The 22,952-nt window shown below is 42.1% G+C and overlaps 1 protein-coding gene across 1 annotated transcript in view; it reads left to right on the top strand.

The window, feature by feature from the left end:
- nphp4 (nephronophthisis 4) overlaps positions 1 to 22,952 on the top strand; it is a 396,691-nt gene that overhangs the window by 340,933 nt on the left and 32,806 nt on the right. Inside the window, 3 exon segments of the mRNA XM_059655664.1 lie at positions 3,517 to 3,722; positions 7,139 to 7,365; positions 8,663 to 8,852. Coding sequence (XP_059511647.1) covers positions 3,517 to 3,722; positions 7,139 to 7,365; positions 8,663 to 8,852 — 623 coding nt within the window.

The following is a 22,952-nucleotide window of genomic DNA, read 5'->3' as shown; positions in this document are numbered from 1 at the left end:
GCAGGTGCTCCCTTACTCTACAGCAATTGAAGATCTGACAGGGTTTCTGTGTCACCTCCATCAGGGAGACCTGGCGAGATTAAATGCCTGTCCAAAATTGAACTGGCCAGAGTTGAGATTTTGAAGCCTAGGGGACAGAAACCCTGCCCACCAGCTGGATGCTGGCAGCTTTTAATTGCTGGCAGTGCCACTTTAGTCATGACATCCTCTAACCTCAAATACTTGTGAGCTTTGTGATGACGGTCCTGAGGAACAGAATATAGTAGACTTGGTGTTGTATGCTGTAGGCTGAGTGATCATAAAACACAGGACAGAGTTCACATCGAAAGACTAAATCAGCACCATGACTTCAAGATCTCCTGCCGGCCTATTGACTCTTTCTCTGGGTATGTGATCATTTTTGAATGAAAGAGTCGCTCTTCAGCCTGCCTTTCTTAGTTTGTATTTTTTAGCCCATACTGTCAGTCGATGACCTCCCATCATGGCCAGCATTGTGAATATGTCACCAGTGCTGCCTGTATATCATACATGTCCTCAATTGTATCTGCAAGTGAGCTACACACTAGCCCATTCTGGTGGGCAGAACCAAGACTGGAATTCATGCCTTGAGTTGTCTCTTTAATCTCATTAGTTTCGTTGTTTTAAAAGGTTTTTTTTGCTCATGGTACCAATAGTGCAATACCAGTAGCATCTCTTTCAGAAGGGATACCTAGCTCCTCCACATTGATGTCCTACCAGTTGAATCAAAAGTGGGTGGTATTGCTATTTGGTCCCTTTGCCTATGGCCATTACAATAAATACTAAAGTCAATTCCTTGTGGTCAATGTTGTGGCTGTCACTTATTTCTTGCAGGCAGTGATCAAATGTTTTAAATGGAAGATAAAGTCATGGGGACGTTTTATCCTGTTTGTCTTTGAAAACCTGTTGCCCCAAACTAGCACGTCCCCCATGGCCTCATCCCTCAGAAATGGTAACAGTGCTTCATATTGAGTTAATCACTTGAGCGTGTTTTGAGATGACTGCTTATGTAAAGTCATTTTCATACATAATCAGATCCCAAAACAAAAGTGAGATTGGTGCCCTCACTTGTTTCATTGTGTAATGTGTCAGTCAGAGAATCCTAAGCTTTCTTCAAAGGAGTTGTGACTATTTCATGGTCCCTTGACCGACAAACAGTGCCTCGGCTAGTAGTTCATCACTGTTTCGCTCATTCTCCCTCTCCTTGTTGCTGTAGATTTTACTGTGCTTTCTTGCAGTCATTCTTATACAATCACTTTTTCATATATTTCATACAATCCCTACAGTGCAGAAACAGGCCATTTGGCCCAACAAGCCCACACCAACCCTCCAAAGAGCATCCCACCTAGACTCATCCACCTACCCTTTCTCTGTAACCTTACATTTCTCTAGGCTAACACACCTGACCTGCACATCCCTGGACACTATGAGACAATTTAGTATGACCAATCCACCTAACCTACATGTCTTTGGCCCATGAGAAGAGACCAAATCACGCAGACATGGGGAGAACATACAAATTCCACACAGACAGTTGGCCAAGGTTGGAATCAAACCCGGGTCCCTGGTGCATTGATGCAGCAGTGCTAACCACTGAGCCACAGTGCTGTCCCAATATATAAAAGCACACTCCCTGTCACATGTAACCTCTTAAACATACAAACGCACAGAAACACTTCGCTCTTTCTCCTCTTTCCGTGTTCTTCATGAACAGAAATCAGGCAAATTCTTAAAAGGGCAAGTTATTCACTGACCCAGGTGTTTGCCCAGGCAGCACATGGGCAGCATGGTGGCTCAGTGGTTAGCATTGCTGCCTCACAGTGCCAGGGACGTGGGTTCGATTCCAGCCTTGGGTGACTGTCCATGTGGAGTTAGCATGTTTTCCCCGTATCTGCGTGAGTTTCCTCCCACAGTCTAAAGATGTACAGGTTAGGTGGATTGGTCATGCTGAATTCCCGTAGTGTGCAGGGGTGTGTAGGCTAGGTGGATTACAAGGGGATGGGTCTGGATGGGATGCTCTGAAGGTCGGTGTAGACTTGCTGGGCCAAAGAGCCTGTTTCCACATCATAAGGATTCTATGATGATTTGTAATTTACACCAGCTCCCATTGCAGTGATGATATTTGCCTGTGCTCTATTCATTGCTGCTGCATGCTGTCTCAGTACTTCATTCGTCTGATCTCCCGTGTTATCTCAGCATAAATTCTCCATCCCTTCAGTGAATTAATGAAAAAAACAGCATGCTTTTACAAAGATTGACATTTATATTATCTGAATGGACTTTCCTAATAATTCATGAGTAGCATTCTCAGTTTGAGTTGAAACATTAATTGTGTACTCTACAATATCTGCGTATTTAATTTGAAACAAAATGACTAGGTAAAATTAGATCAAGGCAAGAAAATTTGTCTTAAGATTTGCAACCACCTCTTACGTAGCTAAAAACAGTGAAGTATAAACTTGTGTACTGTGAAATGGGAATATTTACAATTTACATGTCCAAATTTTCAGAGAAGCAACTTCAGTAAGTTTAACATAAAGTTATGGAAGGTGATGCAGCGGGGAGTACCCGTCTCCTGAACTAGAGCTTCTTGGATTTAGTCGCCTGCTCATAAAGTGGATAAGCGGGCTGATCATCAGCCTGTTACTCCTTCTGATACGCCTGTGGCAGCTGGTAGTAATGAAAGAGTCTCTTGGCTTGTTATGCTTGATGTGGTGCAGGCCCACTACAGCCTCTGGCAACAGGCTCGAGACCTGTTCTGGGAAAATCTATCAATAAAAACAGAAGTAAGCATATGCTTTGCCTACCTCATGTGCCACTAGCCATGAGAAGACAGAAGAGGAAAAATATAATGTGAAGTGCCAGGTCCATGAAAAGCGTTACTAGGAAGTGCTCCTTTGTAAATGGTACCACAGTGTAAAGTCTGATAGGACAGTTTGAGAGTCCGTCATCTCAGCTGCTGAGATATCAAACCTTGTCAGTGTTCCTTGGGTGCACGGATGATTTTTCTCTCCTGCCCCACCCTACCTCTGATGGGAAGCAGATATTGCCGGGTCTCCAGTTTCTCAGTCTCCTGGAATTTCAGACGGTCACCAGAAGTCCTGCTTGTGCTTGCCATTGGGATTCCCATTGATCTTAGTGGTAAAGTTATGCTGCAGCGTGTTAGAAACCTGAAGAAGTGAGGTTATCATAATTTGCTCTGATAATTCTCACACCTCAGAATCTTACGGCAGGGATGGTGACAATTTGGCTATTGTGCCTGTGTGTTGAAAGAGCTGTCCACTTAATCTCATTCCCTGGTTCCCATCCACCCTCTCACCCCGGTGTTGCAAATATCCCCTTTTCAAATACATTACAATTCCCTCTTGAATCATCTTTCAGCACCCAACCAGGCAGCCCAATATGGATGGTAACAGCTTGTGTTTTTAAAAAAAATCCTCTGTACCTTGTGGGTTCTCTGTAAATTATCTTACAGTTTGTCTTCTGTTACTTTTTCAGCTCTTAACACATATAGAGCACAGCGAATGGTAGACTTGGATAGCGAGCTGGCTTCTGTCCTTTTCTCCAGAGCACGAATTGACAGTTTTGGACATCAAGATCTGGATAGTGATGCGGATATTGTTCGGAAAAGGAAGCTGCAGAGGATGATGTCTGTTCGACAGCTGGAATCCGGTGTCGATCTTAAATCAAAGACCCACATTTTGGTACAATGCTTAGATTTAAGTTCCACAAATGAAGGAATGGAAAGTGCATCTTAAAAGGAAACAGGATTTGGTCATAACTGGCTGGGCCATTATTGTTTGACTGTTGCACAGAAACAGACCCTTCGGTCCAACCATTCCATGCTGACCATAATCTCAAGCTAAAGTAGTCCCACCTGCCGATGTTTGACCCACATCCTACCGAACATGTCTTATTCATGTACTTGCCTAAATATCTTTTAAACATTGTAACTGTACCCACATCCACCACTTCCTCTGGAAATTCATTCCACACACAAACCACTATCTGTTGGCGGGGGGGAGTTGTCCCCATGTCTTTTTTAAATATTTCACCTCTCACCTTAAAAATATGCCCCCCTAGTCTTGAAATCCCCCACCCTAGGGAAAACACACCTGCCATTCACCTTATCTATATCCCTTATATATCTATATCCCTTTATAAACCCCTATAAAGTCACCCATCAACTTCCTACACTTCATTGAAAAAAAGTCCCAGCCTATTCAGCCTCTCCTCAAAACTCAAACCCTCCATTCCTAGCAATATCCTGGTAAATCTGTTCTGAACCCTCTCCAACTTCATAATATCCTTCCTATAATAGGACTACCCAGAACTGGACACAGTACTGCAGAAGGGGCCTTGCTAGTGTCTTGCTAGACTGTTTTAGAGGGCAATTAAGAATCAACCACATTGCTGTGGGTCTTGGGTCATGTGTAAGTCAGCCTGGATAAGGACAGCCGATTTCCCTCCCTGAAGGGCATCAATTAACCAGACAGATGTGTCACGATAAATGATAGATTCATGGTTACCATTACCGAGGCAAGCTCTCGATTCCCAGGTTTAATTCATCTAATCTAAATTCCAGCAGTTGTTGTGGTGGGATCTGAACTCCTGTACCCTAAGCATTAGCTTGGGCTTCTGGATTCCTCAGCCAGTCATTATGCCACTGGGGACCACTGACCTGTCATAACATAGCCATCCAGTAATGGGTAATATGATTCACTGTTGAAATGTGTATTTATCCAAAAGGTAATTTCCCGATGCTGTGCTGTGAACAAGGTGCAAAATCTCAGGACATTTCGTGTGTGTGTGCAGTCAGAGATTCTTGTCTTATTGTTTGTATAACGCGATGGCCACTCCCCAAAATGTCCTCACCCTGAGAGTTAAACTAAGTATTTTCTCCTCTCTTTTTGCTTTGGCCAGGCAGTTGAGTAGATAACTGATGTGATATTAGTCTCGCATCAGGGAATGTGGGTCACATGACTAAGGGCCCATTTAGTTTGCACATCAAGGAAACTACCACCAGTTTCTTTTTATCTGTATGATTCCACTTTGAAACATATGTTGGATTGCAATAAACTGTCTGTCACACAATGCGTGCAACATCCTAGTTTCCTTTTAATGGGCCAATGTATGTATTTTGGTCCAAACGCATCATTCACCCAGGAAGTTAGGATTATTGAATTAACAGAATGCTGTATAAATTGTTTATTGTTTCTCTGATTCCTGCCCTTTCATTCAATTTCTAAATAGTGTGAGCAGGCCCAACTGTTCAAAGCAGTAGATCCCTTGCCTGAAATACTCAGTTATTAATGACAATTGTCATGTTTGGAATTTGATGAAGTTGCATGATGTTCAGCACAGTTTAAATGTGCCACAAATTGACAGATTGTGGTAATGGATTTAAAAGTATTTACTGACATATTTCTCTCTGATCCGGTAATACATAAGTTACACACAAATGATAGATTTCCCTGTCCCTAGTGTGTTATCTACAGGACAGAATTTTAATCTTTACTGCAAGTATTGACATCTCTCCTAGGAACTCCCCTACAAAAATGAACACATTTCTATGGTCTCCCTCCAAACAGTGTAACACTCCAAGAAAGATCCTGTAAAAATTGGCCTTGAATGGGGTTGTGGGAGTCAGGAAAATTTCCAGTCAGCCAGCCTGTTTTGGGAGAAAGTTCCAGGTTGAGCTATTTAAAACATCTACTTTGGTGCTGTGGAACATGATGTCAGTTAGAATAAAAAGTGGCCCTTCAGCCCTCATACCTCCTCAACCACTCTCTGTCTCCCCACCCCCACGTACTCTCTACTCTCCCGAAAATCCCCCACCCCCAAACAATCCCATGATCCCTCTGATCTCCCATGCCCATATGTCCACTAAATGCCATATAGAAGCAATATACCGTATAGTGACTGTAGAATTTATTGAAACAAAACTGTTTAAAAATAGTTATTTATTGAAAAAATTCCACTCTTAAAGAAGCTCCTTTTTAATATAGTGCACTAAAAGCTTTAATCGTCCAGTCCCTTTGAAGTTTGAACAGCTGAAACTGCAGGCGATTGAAACCACTTCATCTTGTGTTAATAAAAAGTGTGAAATTGATAGCAAAGATTAGACAGCCATTGCTGTCAATCAGGTAGGAGCTGATCTGGCCTCTCAGCTAATCTTCCCATTCAAGACATCCATTAATCTGCACTCAAGTTCCTGCTTGATTGAGAGCTATGGCTGTCTGAGAGAATATAAGTTAATGTTTCAGGTCCATGAACGTTTATCAGAACAAAGCAATTACTCTCCGCTTGCCTGGATGTGTACAGCTCTAAACAACTCTCTAGAAGATTGACAACATCGAGTATGAAGGGTCAATATTCTGCCTCCACTGCCAGTACACTGTGGCTGTTGTGTGTTCTTGCAACTTGCCAAGGTATATTTTTCAGTACTTTCCAAATCCATGACCATCGACCTGCAAAAGCAAGGGCAGCAGGTCAGTGGGAACACAACCATCTCCAAATTTCCCTCCAAATCATTCATCATTTTGACTTAGAAATATTACTGATATTCATGATTGTCACTGAGTCAAAAATGTTGAATTTCTTACTAAAGTGTTGTGGCTGAACGTTCAGTGCACAAACCATAGCATGACAGTGATTCAACAAGGTGGCTGTTCTCAGGAGTAATGGCCTTTTAATGTGTTTGTAGTCATTTTGAAAGTAACATGAAAGTGAATCATTTTCTTTCAATTTGGCAGTCATTTTCTCTCTCAGGAATTGTTTGTTCCAGCTTGGCTTAAATGATGAGTTTTAAAAGAGTTTCAATTTTTCTTTCCTCCTCTTCTTCCTCTCTTTCTCTTCCCTTGTTTGCTTATTTAGAATATATTTACTGATTATAAATATTTGCGAGCTTATTGCGAGCAAAAAAGTAGGTGAATGGCCTTTTTCTGGTCAATACCAAGTCAGAGTTGCCAACTAGTGAATGCATTTATGGTCCTCAAATGGATTGGGTGAGGAAGTTACCCTGAGACCAAGGAATGGTCTGAGCTGAATTTTTCACCTATTTGCAACCTGTCTGCCGAAGAGATGCCCACACTTGATAATGAGTGTGTTCTTTTTCCAGACAAAACGCGAGGAACAAATCCACCATGAGAGAGACTTGCAGATCATCGAGGCCTACCGGGAGCGGATTAAATCAGAAAGTATCAGCAGGATGTTATCCCAGGCCATCACCACACAGTACACCTTGTATGCTACACTTGGACATGCTGAATTTTTTGAGTTTTCTCTGAAAAATCCCTACAGTGTTCAACACACAATAACCATTGAATGTGAACATCCAGAACTCAGGTATACTGTTTGTTACTCAAATGGATGAAGACTGACACAACATTACCATCTGTGACTGCAATACATTATGGACACCAAGATTATGACTCCTCCCAGCCTTCCTTTTGCTCCCTTTAACCCTCAGCAGATTTTCGGCTCCATAGCCTTTGATTTTACCATACACCCTTCTTGCCTAAAATTGGAATTAGGATTGAGCTGGCCAAGCAACAGACAGAGAAAACGCTTAAAAATGAATAAAAGTGATGTCTGGGCTATGAGAATTTCCCAAGAGCAAATCACAGATTAGCTCAGTATCCCTTGAACAAAGATTAGAATTTTCCCGCTGTATTGAATATGCTGGAGAGAATTACTGGATTCCACCACCCCCCCCCCCCCCCCCCGACACTTTTATACTTTTTAGTCAGCCATCTTTTTCCAGTTATTGGACAAACAAAGAAATAGCCCACCTTCAGTCTTCTTCAAAAATCTCTCCTGTCCTAGGAACCATAACATTGATTTGTGATTTTTCTCTCTCCCTTTCTGTTACATGTGGAAATGTCTTTCGGTCTTGGTGATAAATTGTAAGAAGGTCTCCTATCAGTATGTGATTTGGCAAAACACACAAGTTGGGCCCAATACCATCGGATACAAACCGAAAAGCTCTTGCCTGTACCTCACTCGTGTGAGCCTGCTCCTACTACAGGAGATCACATGCACCCCCCAAACCATCACCACTGCACCAATGTTCGTTATGCTTAGCCTTTCAGACTGGGGTTGCTGATTGCGAACGGTCATGTTCACCACAAAACTGGACTGAGTCTGCTTGACATGTTTTATCAAGCATGCTTAAAGCCAGGCATGGATGAAGATTTTCATCCAATCAGTCTGGGTTGCACCTAACTTCAAGACAACAAGAAAATACAACATGCTTTCTTTACTAAAATAATAACAGGCAATACTGGAAAAACTCAGCTGGTCTGGCAGCATATGTGGGGAGAGAAACAGAGTTAATATGACTCTTCTTTGGACCTTGAAGGGGCTGGAAAATTGTTTGTTTTTACGCTATAGTGAAAGAGATAGAGGAGAAGTAAGTGGAACAAATGGGAAAGGCAACAGTAGTACTGATGGGAGTGGAGAAGTGATATAGTTGAAGAGTTGGTGTTAATGGTGAGTGTTAATAGCAAACAATAGGTCAAGTCTCCTGAGATCGCTCTTTTTTGCTCTGTTTTCTACTGAGTATTATGCAACAATAAGCTTAACACCAAAGCTTTTCCTTCTTTGGTGTTAATGTTGAGTCTCTGGTTTGTATCTGTTCCAGTGTCATTGTGAACAGCAGGGAATGGAAGCACTTCAAGAACCTCACTAAAACGCTGACACCACTGGAAGAGGACATGTTCCATGTTGAAGGAGGAGTGCAGTTTCCTCAGATCTACCTACGGCCAAAGGAGACTGTCTACATCCCATTTAAATTCCAGACCTTCAGTGCTGATCACTCCATTGCTCCACAGGTGAGCTGAAGTCTGAACTCTGGTAGCTTTTCATGTCTCTAGGTTCCTTTAATCCTGGTTCACTCAATTTTATTCAATTTTAAAGCAGTATCATAATTCATCAAGTGGCTCAGGTGGTAAGGCACTACTTGATATTAATTGAAGTGTATATATATATGTATGCTTTCCTTTTCAGTTTCTGGTCTGTGATAATTTTGTAGTAATATTCTGATGTCATATGGAATTAAAAATGAGCCTGTGTTTAAATTGCACCTTCCACAACCACTGAAGTATTGCAACATTGGACACAAATTGACCTCAGCACCACAAGGTTAAATTGCTGGAGAGTAGGCTACCTGTGATTTCTGCTTATGATCACTATCCTCATGCCACTGCTGGGAGATCGATGTTGATGTATTGGACAATGGTAGTGACCTTTTAGAATGGAGATAAGGAGAAACCTCTTCGGCCAGAGAGTGATGAATCTATGGAATTCACTGCCACAGAAGGCTGTGGAGCCCAGGTCATCGAGTACGTTTAGGACTGAGATAGATATGTTCTTGATTGTCAAGGGGATCAAGGGTTATGGGGAGAAAGCAGGAGAATGGGGCTAAGAAACTTATCAGCCATGATTGAATGGTGGAGCAGTTTCGATGGGCTGAATGGCCTAATTTCTGCTCCTTTGTCTTAGGACATCTGCTAACAATCGTCTTGTTGCATTGTGCACAACAGATGCCACTGAGACCAGGTTTCTGAGAATGACTCGCATCCTGAGAAACTTAAGGAGCGGACAGGATCAAATTAGAGAAATAAATCCAATAATGCTTAAAATCGTTATCAAATCTGATGACCTCCATTTCTGTATCATGTGTGTGAGAATCAGAAATCTATGAATTGTAACCTTCAAAAAGCCGACAGCTTCAAGTGATTAGAGAGAGATAATGGGAACTGCAGATGTTGGAGAATACGAGATAACAAAGTGTGGAGCTGGATGAACATGCTGCTTGGCCTGCTGTGTTCATCTAGATTCAAGTGATTGCTACATTTGTCTTCCACTGCTGATCACTACTTTTGGTTCTCACTAGGATGGCGTATATTACAAGAATTTTGGTAGTTCACTCAAAGTAGCTCAGGGATCATGATGGAGCAATTTTTGAGTCACAGTTCATTGGAGTTAGAAAACACAAGAGGCAGAATTAGACTCGGTGCACGGAAGAGCTGTTTAACTGGATCGCTGAGACGGCAGGTTCTGTGCTGCTGAGATTTAATGAGAAATCAAGAACACTGGAATAGCACTGTGCAGCCAGAGCTCAGCAAGTGTTTCTAGGGGTCAGAAGGCAACATTAGAGTATTAGAGTTAGGTCTCAGAAGAAGCCATGTACCACTAATAATACAGTAGAGAATAGGCCCTTGTCATGCAATGGTAGTGTCCCTACCGCTGGATCAAGAGACTCCGGGATCAAGTCCCACCTGCTCTAGAGGTGTGTAGTAACATCTCTGAACAGGTTGATTAGAAAAATAGGTTCCATAAAATTTTTTAAAAATTGAGAGTTAAAAGGCCATGAGCAGTAATTGGTGAGTGCAGTAGGATCAGAGCTTAAACAAATAGGGACACAATACTAGGGGACTCATAATTTTTGAGCAGCTGAAGTTGTGCCTGTAAGTGCTGGAGAGCAGTTTCCAGAATCCAGGGGTCCACAGACCAAGGAAAGAAAGGTGAGTTACCAGAATATGAGTAATTATCGAGGCAGTACATGGTGGAATGGCTCTTGAGGGAGTTCCAAGGCTAGGCCATGAAAATTGAGCAATTTGATTCTTGTCAAATTTTAATGAAATTTGTCAACCCACCGTGTCACTAACAGTAGTGGGTGGAGGTGGTGGGTTGCTGAGAAATCTGTGGGATCTGACTTGATCACATTTGCTATTTGATCTACTTAGTGTGGGTCACAGTCTGTCTGTTAGCCATATTTGCTTTGTTTTAATTTTGTAATGAATATAAATTACATCTATCTTTGCAAAGTCTTAACCTTTTTTTAGAAAACAAATAGTATATGCATGTTTGTTCAAGTTTTATTCATAATTACATTATTATTCTTTGAATGACCTGAGAAACCTAGCTGACCGGTTACTAAAACTAAATGGGATAATGTCTGAGATCTATAAAATTAGCAAAATCATCACCCTAGTGAAACGTAAATGTTCTTGTGTCCTGTGGACGACTAGGACCAGAAAGGAATCAGTGCTCCACCCCATCTTTCGCCACAGCACAATACGTGGAAAGACATTGTGCAATTATGATAAATCAAAATAAGGTATGGAAATTGTCGTTTTATATTCCCAGCCTAATTTGTCAATAGGTGCATTTCCAAGACTTTTAAAAAAAAATCTCTTCAGGAACACTAATGGTGCTTCATATTTTCATTCATTTTCTCATATTCCAGGGGCTATTTGCAGCCACCTTCCCTTGAGCTACAGCCAAAGGTCAGCATATTGCTGCATTTATGACTGGGTTCTGTCCATGAGCCAACTTGCAAATGAGGTACAGAGCTATTCCTTTTCTTTTACTTGTTCTCCAGCAAGAAAAGCGAGCACATATTTACCATTACAGGAGCTTCAGGTAATAGACCAGAATCGCAGAAGTATGTTTTGTTCATTCTTCACTGCTGAACCCAGTGGCAAAGTGAACGATAGTTGCTCCAAATTGCTAATTCAGTTTTGATCAGATACCCCAGAAGTGACTGGTAATTGAAGGCTCGTGTGATGGAGACAGAGTTATGCTGTACTCCAAAACAGTTACTTTTTCTACCGCATATATGTTTCAGACCTGACAAGTGACGGAATTTACATTGATTACAGCAACCAGAAAAAAAAATGTCTTGAAGTGGAATGTGATCTACAAGTCTGCCTTTCAATAGTCGTGAGTGCCAAACAAAGATGGGTAGCTGGTTTCCTGAATGGTAGTCGCTTAGCTTTCCCACAAGCTAACAGCATCAAAAATTCCCTCTTTTTTCGTAAGACAGTAAACTTAATTTATATCAGAACTCAAGGCCACCTTATCAAACCAAATTATTTGATGCAAAAATATAAATCGCTGGAGAAACTCAGCAGATCTGGCAATATCTGTGAAGAAAAAGCAGAGAAACGATACAGGCCCAGTAATCCTTTACACAATCAAGGACGCTGAGCACCAATAGTAAACGGACACGCAAATCATACACAGAACAACTGAACACTACAGTGGAGACAAGATTTTCATTTCTGAAGAAGGGTCTAGGCCTGAAATGTCAGCTTTTCTGCTCCTGAGATGCTACTTGGCCTGCTGTGTTCATCCAGCTCTACACTTTGTTATCTTGGATTCTCCAGCATCTGCAGTTCCCATGATCTCTCTCATATACCCATCCAGATGCCTTTTAAATGTTGTAATTGTACCAGCCTCCGCCACTTCCTCTGGGAGCTCATTCCACACACACACCACCCACTGCATGAAAATGTTGCCCCTTATGTCCCTTTTTAAACCTTTCCCCTCTCACCTTAAACCTATGCTGTCTAATTTTGGACTCTCTTACCCTGGGAAAAAGACCTTGTCTATATACCCTGTCTATGTCCCTCATGATTTTATAAACTTCTATATAGTCACTCCTCAGCCTCCAGTGTTCCAGAGAAAATAGCCCAGGCCTATTCAGCCTTTCCCTGTAGCTCAAACCCTCCAACCCTGGCAACATCCTTGTAAATATTTTCTGAACCCTTCCAAGTGTCACAACATCTTTCCTGTAGCAGCAAGACCAGAATTAAAAGTAGTATTCCGAAAGTGGCCTAACTAACGTCCTGTACAGCTGCAATATGACCTCCCATCTCTAATACTCAGAGCACTGACCAATAAAGGCAAGCATACCAAATGCCTTCACTATCCTATCTACCTGCGACTCTACTTTCAAGGAACTATGGACCTACACTCCAAGATCTCTTTGCTCAGCAACACTCGCTGGGACCTTACCATTAAGCGTATAAGTGCTGCCTTGATTTGCCTTTCCAAAATGCAGTACCTCACATTTATCTAAATTAAACTCCATCTGTCGCTCTTTGACCCATTGGCTTATCTAACTCTAAGGTAACCTTCTTGGCTGTCCACTACATGACTAATTTTGGTGTCATCTGCAAACTACTGACCATATCTGCTATGTTCACATCCAAATCATTTATATAAATGACAAAAAGCCGTGGACCAAGCGCCCATTCCTGTAGCACACCACTGGTCACAGGCCTCTAGGCTGAAAAACAACACTGCACCACTACCCTCTGTCTCAAACCTTTGAGCCAATTCTGTAGCCACATGGCTAGTTCTCCCTGTATTCCATGTGATCTAATCTTGCTAACTGATCTACCATGAAGAACCTTGTCAAATGCCTTGCTGGAGTCCATATAGATCGCATCCAGTGCTCTGCCTTCAACAACCCTCTTTGTAACTTCTTCAAAAAACTCAATCAAGTTAGTGAGACACGATTTCCCACACACCAAGTCATGTTGACTATCCTTAATCAGTTCTAGCCTTTCCAAATACATGTAAATCTGTCCGTCAGGATTCCCTCCAACAATTTGCTCACCACTGATGTCAGGTTCAACGTTTTATAGTTCCCTGGATTTTCCTTGCCACCTTTCTTAAACAGTCGCACCACATTAGCCAACCTTCAGTCTTCCGATGCCTCACTTGTGGCTATCGATGACTTAAATATCCCAGCAAGGGGTTCAACAATCTCTTCACTAGCTCCCCACAGAGTTCTAGGGTACACCTGATCAGGTCCTGGGGATTTATCCATATTAATGCGTTTTAAGATGTCCGGCACCACCACCTCTGTATTAGGGATGTTTTTCAAGATATCACTATTTATTTCTCAATGTTCTATTTCATCTATATCCTTCTACATAGTAAACACTGATGCAAAATACTCTATTTAGTATCTCATCCATCTCCTACAGTTTCACACATAGGTGACCTTGCTGATCTTTAAGGGACCCTGTCCTCTCCCAAGTTACTCTTTTGTCCTTAATGTATTTGTAGAATCTCTTTGGATTCTCCTCAACTTTATTTGCCAAAGCTATCTCATGGCCCCTTTTTGCCCTCTTGATTTCCCTGTTAAGCTTACTTCTGTTCTAGGGATTAACTCAATGTCTGCTGACTATACATGACAAATGCTGCCTCCTTTTTCTTGACCAAAGGTGTAACACTTGACCTACTCTTGAGAAAAAGGCAACGTAGCTGACGGAGGTGTCAGTGGGGGAGCACTTTGGGGCTATTGACCATAATTCTGTTAGTGATGGAAACGGATTCCCTCCACCTACCAACCTTGCCCTTCACCCTAATAGGAACATACTGTCTTTGGATTCTCATTATCTCATTTTTGAAGGCTTCCTCCTTTCTACTTTCCAGCTGTCCCTTTTCCTGCTAATATCTGCTGCAATCAACTTTTGAAAGCTTTTGCCTAATACCATCAAAATTAGCCTTCCTTTCATTTAGAACTTTAACTTTTAGATCCAGTCTATCCTTTTCCATCAGTATTTTAGAACTGATAGGATTATAGTCACTGGCCCCAAAGTGCTCCCTCACTAACACCTCAGTCACCTGCACTGCCTTATTTCTCAAGTGTTGGTCAAGTTTTACTCCTTTTCTGGTAGGTACATATACGTTCTGAATCAGAAAATTTTCTTGAACACACTTAAATTCCTCTCCATCCAAGTCCTGAACACTACAGCTGTCCCAGCCTATGTTTGGAAAGTTAAAATCCCCTACCTTTACCATCCTATTATTCTTACAGGTAACTGAGATGTCCTTACAAATTTGTTTCTCAATTTCCCGCTGACTATTGGGGGCTGAGGTGGTTAAAATACATTCTCAATAACGTGATAATTCCTTTCTTATTTCTGAGTTCCACACAACTAACTTTCCTGGATGTACTCCCAGGTATATCCTCCCTAAGTACAGGCATAATGTCATCCCTAATCAAAAATGCCACTCCCCATCCTGTCTTGCTCCCCCTTTCTATCCATCCTATCGCATCTTTATCTGGGGACATTACGTTGCCAGACTTGTCCATCCCTTAGCCATATTTTTGTAATTGTTATGTTGTCCAAATCCCCTGTTTCCAGCCACGTCCTGAGTTCATCTGTCTTACCTGTCAGGCCTCTGGCATTGAAATAAATGCAGTTTAATTTTTCAATCCTATCTTGTTCTCTGCTTTGTTCCTGCCTGTTTGATTTGCTCCTGTACCCAATTGCACCAGTCTCGGACTGATCTCTTTTCTCACTAACTCCCTGGGTCCCCCCCCTCCTCCCTACTAGTTTTAACTTCTCCCGAGCAGCTCTAGCAAATCTCCCCACCAATATATTAGTTTCCTTCCACTTAGGTGCAATCTGTCTTTCTTAAATAGGTCACTTCTACCCCAAAAAGTTCTGAAACTTTAACTCTGCTTTTTCTCCACACATACTGCCAGACCTGCTGAGTTTTTCCAGTAATTTTTGTTTTTGCTTCAGATTTCTTTGTTTTATCAAAATATTTGTTGCGCGCTTTGATATCTTTGTCTATCAAGCCACTAGAATGATGGGATATTTGAGAAATGCCTGACTGACAAATGGCGAGTCTAGTTGGGGAAAAAAATCTCTCCCTCAGTAAATTCTCCCCAGCTCGTTCCCAAGAATACGGATTGCGAAATTAGTTGGACCACCTTATCTCATCCTGCACTCACCTGATAAAGTTGCTCACTATTCCAGAATTATCCTGGACTGCAAAAGCAATATGTGACTTCTTGCCTCCACTATGGTTGCAGTTGCTCTATGTCTGAACATGTGAGTCTGTTTAGTGTTGATATTCAACGTTCTCGATTATTTAAACCTTTCTATGGGCCCAGGAAAAACTGTAGGAAGAATTGAGATTTGAAACACTGAGATAGACTTTTGAAAACTGTTGTAGACTTAGAAATTAATGTTAGATCTGCATAGATCTGAGCTCTAACATATATAATATCTACTGTAAAACATCTTCTTCAGTTTCTCTGCTTTGTTTCCATCACCCTCACCTCCAACAAGAAGGGGCTCATGGATGCCTTTGTCACTAAGGTTATGAAAATTTACCAATTGCCTCGACTGCTTTCTTCGCTTCATCTTGCCCATTGGACCAGACTTCTTCTAATGCTGAAGTGCATCATAAACCTGAACTCATAACCAATCCTGGTTGGTCTCCTATATGCCCCCTCTGGGATCATCGTCTCCATAAGACTGATTTGCCTGGCCCTCACATAGACTGATATTGTTAATATTTCTCAATTTTTGCATACGGTTTGCTCCATCCACCAAATCTGTTGGCATCACCCTTTCCCCTCTTATTTAGCGAGTCAATTCCTTTGCTGTTTCTTGTAGTTGCCGTAAGCATTTTTATTTGATGTCCACAAAACCATCTGTATGAGTTTGATGGTGTCGATGCCATGGGCAAGTCCAGGGTCTTGTCAAAGCTGCATGTCTGGTCAATGAGAAAAAAGGAACCAGAATCACTCGCCATGCTTGTGCATCAGTGGGCCATGAATTGGATCTGCCACCTGCTGTCAACTTGAAGAATATCATGGCCATTGCCACCTTCACAACCATGAGCAGTTCAGTCATCATGTGATCCCTTCTCTTCACTGCCTGTTCTCTCATGCTGCAGTCGATAGGGAAGGGTTATGAGAACACCGATCACTGGGGCCAGGTGGTTAGACAGAAGACTGCAACACAGAATAAGGGCCTCTTCCACCTCCAACACCACTCTCCACATACTTTGCCAACTTCAAACTACAGTATAAGCTATAAGCAATTCGACAAGTCCACGTGGGGCCAGAAGAGCATAATTAGCAGCTGACCTGTGGAATGGTCCTTTCTGCTGTTGAATGAATAGGACTAGGCCATTTGGCCCATCGACCCTGCCTTGTCATTCAGTACGATCAAAGAATTTTTACTGTACAAACTTGAACAAAACAAATCCAAGTGATAAAGATTATATAGGCACGATTAAATTTATGGTTCCAAATGATCTAAGCTACTGCCTTAAACTCAATCCAGATTTAATGGAACTTAATATTTTTATTTAACTGCGGTTTTGAAATGTACTCATATACTGGAAGGAAGTTCCCCTTTATTCTGGGCCTGGCCACAGAAATCACAGCTCATGTCCATAGTATATGTCTACCAATGTGACCCACTGGTCTAAGTATTGGTGTTGCTGGCAGTCACCTACCGGGACTCACCAGACACACATGGACGCTCTGTTGGCAACTATTCCATATTTTAATCAATTTCTCTAGAACTCACTATTTGTCTCCCTAAAGTTAGAATTGAATTCCCAGAATAAACGGCAGACTGAATATGGTCAGCTACCAGATTATCTTTCTTCATTCTTGCTTATTTTGAAACCAAAACCTACTAGTTTTATCCTTAGAGATAGCATGGTGTGAAGCTGGAGGAACACAGCAGGCCAGGCAGCAGCAGAGGAGCAGGAAAGTTGACATTTTGGGTCGGGACACTTCTTCAGAAATGATGGGGGTGAAGTTGGGAAAGGTTGCTAAGAAATAAATAGAGAGAGAAAGGATGTGGCTCGGGAAGGCAGGTGGGATAATGGATAGGTGCGTGCAGGTAGCGAGTGTTGGGGATTGGTCAGTGAGGTGTGAGGGTCAGATAGGTGGGAGAGAAGATGGACAGGTTGAGTCAGGTCAAGGAGGCAAGGATGAGACAGAGGGTTGCACATGGGACGTGTCCAGGGTGGGGAGATTTTGAAACTGGTAAAATCCACATTTAGGCCATCAAGCTGTAGGCTCCCGAGGCAGAATATGAGGTGCTGCTCCCCCACTTTGTGGGTGGTGTCGTTGTGATACTGGAGGAGGCCCAGGATGGACATGTTACACAGGGAGTGGGAGGGGGATGGGGAGAGGGGTTTGAAATTTTTTCCGACTGGAAGATGGTGTTGTTTGTCATGAACCCAGAGCAGGTGCTCTACAAAACAGCCTCCAAGCATCCGCTTGGTCTCACTAATGTAGAGGCGGCCACATTGGGAGAAGCGGATGCAATAGACCACATTGGCGGATGTATGGGTGAACTTCTGTCGAATGTGAAAGGTCTGTTTAGTGCCTTGGATGGAGGAGAGTTGGGGTGATGTAAGGGCAGGTATAGCACTTCCTGCAGTTGCAGGGAAAGGTGCCAGGGGTGCTGGGGCTAGTGGGGGGTGTAGAATGTGGAGTGAATGAGGGAGTTGTGGCGAGAGTGGTCCCTCTGGAAGGCAGATGGGGGGGGGGAGGGAAATATATCTTTGGTTGTGGGGTCGGATTGCATGTGGCAGAAGTGGCGGAGAATGATACATTGGATACAGGCTGGTGGGATGATATATGAATACAAGGGGGATTCTGTCTTTGTTTTTGTTGGGGGGAGTGGATGTGAGGGCAGAGGCGAGGAAAACGCAAGCAATGCGGTTGAGGGCATTTTCGAAGTGGGGAGGTTGTGGTCCTTGAAATAAGAGGACATTTGAGATGTTCGGGAGTGGAACGCCCCATCTTGGGACCAGACGTGACAGAGGAACTGGGAATGGGGGATTGCATTCCCTATGGGGACTGTGTTATGTCTGACTCCAGCATCTGCAGTTATTACTATCTCTGAGTTTTTGCTTAGAGCCTTGTTCCCCACTCGGCAATTATGTCTAAAGCAATCTCGTAGCTTTCTTGCTTCTAAAAGCGTCAGCTGGGGCCAAAGTTCAAGTGTCATTTGTAAACACACACAAGCATACCAAAACAAACTGAAAATTAACAAGCTTTGCTTCATCAAACCTAAATTTTACATTTTTAACCTTGATATAATCTACAATAGAGACAGTTATAGCAGTGTTTAAGAATAGGGCATTATCTGCAGTGGTGAGATTGACAATGGCAACTGTGATATCATTCAGTATTGCAAACCATTGATATCACACTCTGCTTAGCCAGCATAGCTCTGGCATGCTCTCCGAACATCCCATGTTGACAACCGCAGCAAAGTGGCTCTGCAAGCCAGGGCAGGAGCACATGCATACAGTGTGGGTACCACTTTTGAACCAAATTGACTGAAATTATGGGCACGAACTACAAAGCTGAATTTTTTGTAGCAGGACCAGTTTTAGTCTGAATAGGGCTGAAAGTGGCATACATGTTCACAAACATAAATTGGGCATTTGGGTCCGTACTGATCATCCTGTAAGAAAAACATTATTATTGGTCAATGGAATGTTGGCCAGGCATGGTATGTGTAGCATTATAAACTTTAAATCATACAAGATACTGATCTATTTATTGAAACTGTCCTTTTTGAGTGATCTCTGATAAGATGGCCTCGTGCCATAGTAATTCCATTACTCTATTGTGCATCAAGGGAGTGCAATATGATTCTTATTGATTTTCTGAAATATAAGGCTGCTGAAAATGAAGACTAAATTATGAATGAGTTACATGATGACCGAATGTTGGTGTTCACTTGATAAAAAATGACTTACAGCATGAACATCAACCATTGTTTCCCACCTTGAGAAATGATTTCTTTCTCCCATGTCTACAGAGGGTGGAATTTGTCATCATTTTTAGCCCAGTGATGTAGCGAAACAAATGCCTGGAGCAGGTAATTACTATGCACTGAGCTGAACCGATGTGTGTAATTTGATGTGGGTTCAGAAATACAACAGAGAGCACAGAAAATTCCCCAGAAATCACCATGGGAGGAAACGATTCCAGTGGTGCAGTGCACTACCTACAGTGCTATTGAGCTATGTAGATCAGCTTCAGTACCTCACAGGGTGATGCATTTAATCACCATACCATCAGGGAAGACAATATTTAAATGTTAATCTGTTGTTTGCTCAATGGAGCATTTTTATTGCAAGTTCTGTTCGTCCACAAACGCTAACTTAGTACATTCCTGCATTTATTTCTATTTTAAACAAACCTCATGTGGGGCAAGATCAAAGTTTCCAGAGCTGTCAAAACACTTAGAAAAGTTTGGCAAGTTCAGCCCTCAGTGCAAAGATGAAACTATAGTTTCAAAATAGTGTTATGGTAAACCATTTAAAATGAACAAGTTGACACGCCCATTGAAGTAATATCTGTTGGAATATATACTCTTCTGAGGACAGATAGCACACCGTTTTCCAAAAAACAACTAAATTACAGTTTGCAACAATCTTAGAGGATTCATATAAATGAATTATAAACAGGCAGACTGTGGAATTATATGCCATGTGGTAATAGTTTTCAGGTAACAGATGTAAAACAATGATTAAAGAAAGGAGGCCAGTTACTCTGATGTCAGTTATGGAGATATAAAAGAACAGAACTGCGATTGCTGTAAATCAGAAACAAAAATAGAAATTGCTGCAAAAGCTCAGCAGCAGTTCTGAGGAAGGGTCATTTGACTCGAAATGTTAACTCTGATATCTCTCCTCAGAGGCTGCCAGACCAGCTTTTCCAGCAATTTCTAGTTATTGGGAAATGCTTGAATCGATCATTAAGGAAGTTTTCACAGTGCAGTTTGAAGAAAACATCTTGGAATCAAAGTCAACATAATTTCAAGAAAGGTACACAGAGATAGTAAGAACTGCCAAGGCTGGAGTCAGAGATAACAAGATGCGGAGTCAGAGATAACAAGATGTAGAGCTGGATGAACGCAGCATGTCAAGCAGCATCAGAAGAGCAGGAAAGCTGATGTTTTGGGTCAGGACCCTTCTTCAGAAATGGGGGATGGGAAGGGAGCTCTGAAATAAAGAGAGGAGGGCTGGGGTTGGGGAAGGTAGGTGGGATGGTGATAGGTGAGTGCAGGTAGTGAGTGGTGGGGATTGGTCAGTGAGGTGTGACGGGCGGATATTTGGGAGTGAAGATGGACAGGTTGTGTCAGGCCAAGGAGGGGGGAATAAGAGGGAGGGTTGGTCATGGAATAAGGCTGGGGGTGGGGAGATTTTAAAACTGGTGAATTCCACGTTTAGGCCATTGGGCTGTAGGCTCCCGAGACGGAATATGAGGTTCTGCTCCTCCAGTTTGTGGGTGGTGTTATTGTGACACTGGAGGAAGTTCAAGGTGGACATGTCGCCCAGGAATTGGGAGGGGAGTTGAAATGGCTCATGACTGGAAGGTGGTGTTGTTTGTCATGAACAGAGCGCGGGTGCTCTACAAGCAGTCTGATTCTCCACTTGGTCTCACTGATGTAGAGGCAGCCACACTGGGAGCAGCAGATACAATAGACCACGTTGATAGATGCGCAGGTGAATCTCTGTCTAATGTGCAAGGTTTGTATTGTGTTTAACAGATTAATTTGCATTTTTTCGAGGATGTCAATAGTAAAGTAGTTGAAAGGATGCCAGCAGGAGTAGAATCCTTGGGGTTTCAAAGGGCATTCACAAAGAAGCCACATAAAAGGAGAGAACAAACCAAGGACTCAGAGCTGGAGGTGATATATTAAGATAAAAGTTTTGTTTTAGTCAATAGGAAGCAGAAAGCAAAGAAGAATGGGACGTTTTCAAGTTGGCAGGTTTTAACTAATTAAGTTCTGCAGAAATGACTTAGATAAAGAGACCAAGAGTAAATTTCTTTTTGTTTTTTAATTTCCATGAATGATTTCATTTATTTTCTAATCAAACTGTTCAAAGATGTTAATACAGAAATTTGCTCTGGAGCAGATGGGACTTGAGCCTGTGCCCTGTGGCTCAGAGGCAGGAACACTATCACTGCACCAGAAGAGCCCTACCAAGAGTGATGTAGCTAAGTGCACTGATGTACGGCTGAGAGGCATTGTAAACTGTGAAGATGGCACAAAGACACCGCAAAGAAATTAAGACCAGTTAATTGAGTAGATAACAGCTTGGCAGATAGAGTCTAACTTGAGCAAGTGTGAGGTATTAAATCTTCATTTTCAAAGAAATAAATCAAAGATGGTTTACATTGATTTGTTAAGGCAAGGTCGTGTTCCATTAACATGATTGGGTTCTTTGAGTAAGTAATGAGGATAATGCATTTTATGTAGTCTGCATAGATTTTACCCAAGTTTTTGATTAGATCCCAGTGGCAGACTGCTCATGAAAGAAAAAAACCCATGGGATCTAAGGCAACAGTCTGTTGCTTTTAGTATTGTATATCAAACATTTTGACTTCAATGAATGGGGTTTAATCAAGATGTTTGCAGGCGATACTAATATCAGACACGTGTTTGATAAATGTAAGAGTTTAAAATCTGCAGGTAAATGCTGGTGGAATAACCTTTAGTGGTTGTTATTGTTGGTGCAGGCTTGATGGGCTGAAGGGCCTTTTCTGTGCTGTATGACTCTGTGATTCTGATCAGTTGCAGAAAGCTGAAAAGGCAAGGAAGTACAAAATAATTCGCAAGTGTGGAAGGAGTATCGAGTAGTGTGGGAAAAATGCCCAGTTTGCCATACACCTTAAGAGGCATTATTTATTATCTGTGATAGATAATCTCAGAGCAGGGAGGTTATGTTAAAACACTGAGACGCAATAAAACGCTAAAACAGAGTAAGGAGTTGCGTGTTAAGGTAGAGAGGTTTTTCCACTGAGGGTGGTGAATCTGTGGAATTCTTTGCTGCAGAGGGTTGTCAAGGCTGTGTTGTTAGGTACGTTTAACGCTGAGATAGACAGACCTCTAATCATTATGGGAGTCAAGGTTTGTGGGATAAGGCAGGACAGTGGAGTTGGGGATTATCAGATCAGTCATGACCTCATTGGTCTACCTCTGCTCCAAATCGTATAGTCTAATACTTGGCATACGGTGTGCAGTTTGTTCGTTGTATTACAAGAAAGATGTGATTGCTGTAGAGGGGGAATGTAGGAGAGATGCCAGAGGATGTCGCGTGAGACTTTTATGATGAGACTTTTAGGAGGAATGATTGGATAGATTAGAATAGCGAATGATGAGAAGAGGAGTAATCAAAGTGTCTAAAATTATCAGGAGTTAGAATGGATAGGCAGCTTCTTCTTCCCTTTGTTCAAAGGTCCATAACTAACAACTTATTTAGTGAGGGTAAGATGGAGGCGGTTTAGAGGGATTCAAGGGGAAATGTAACCATACATGATTGTGTTCTGAAAAATA

The sequence above is a fragment of the Stegostoma tigrinum genome, chromosome 28 (genome assembly GCF_030684315.1).
Source record: "Stegostoma tigrinum isolate sSteTig4 chromosome 28, sSteTig4.hap1, whole genome shotgun sequence".
Lineage (NCBI taxonomy): Eukaryota > Metazoa > Chordata > Chondrichthyes > Orectolobiformes > Stegostomatidae > Stegostoma > Stegostoma tigrinum.
This window is presented reverse-complemented; position numbering and strand designations above follow the sequence as displayed.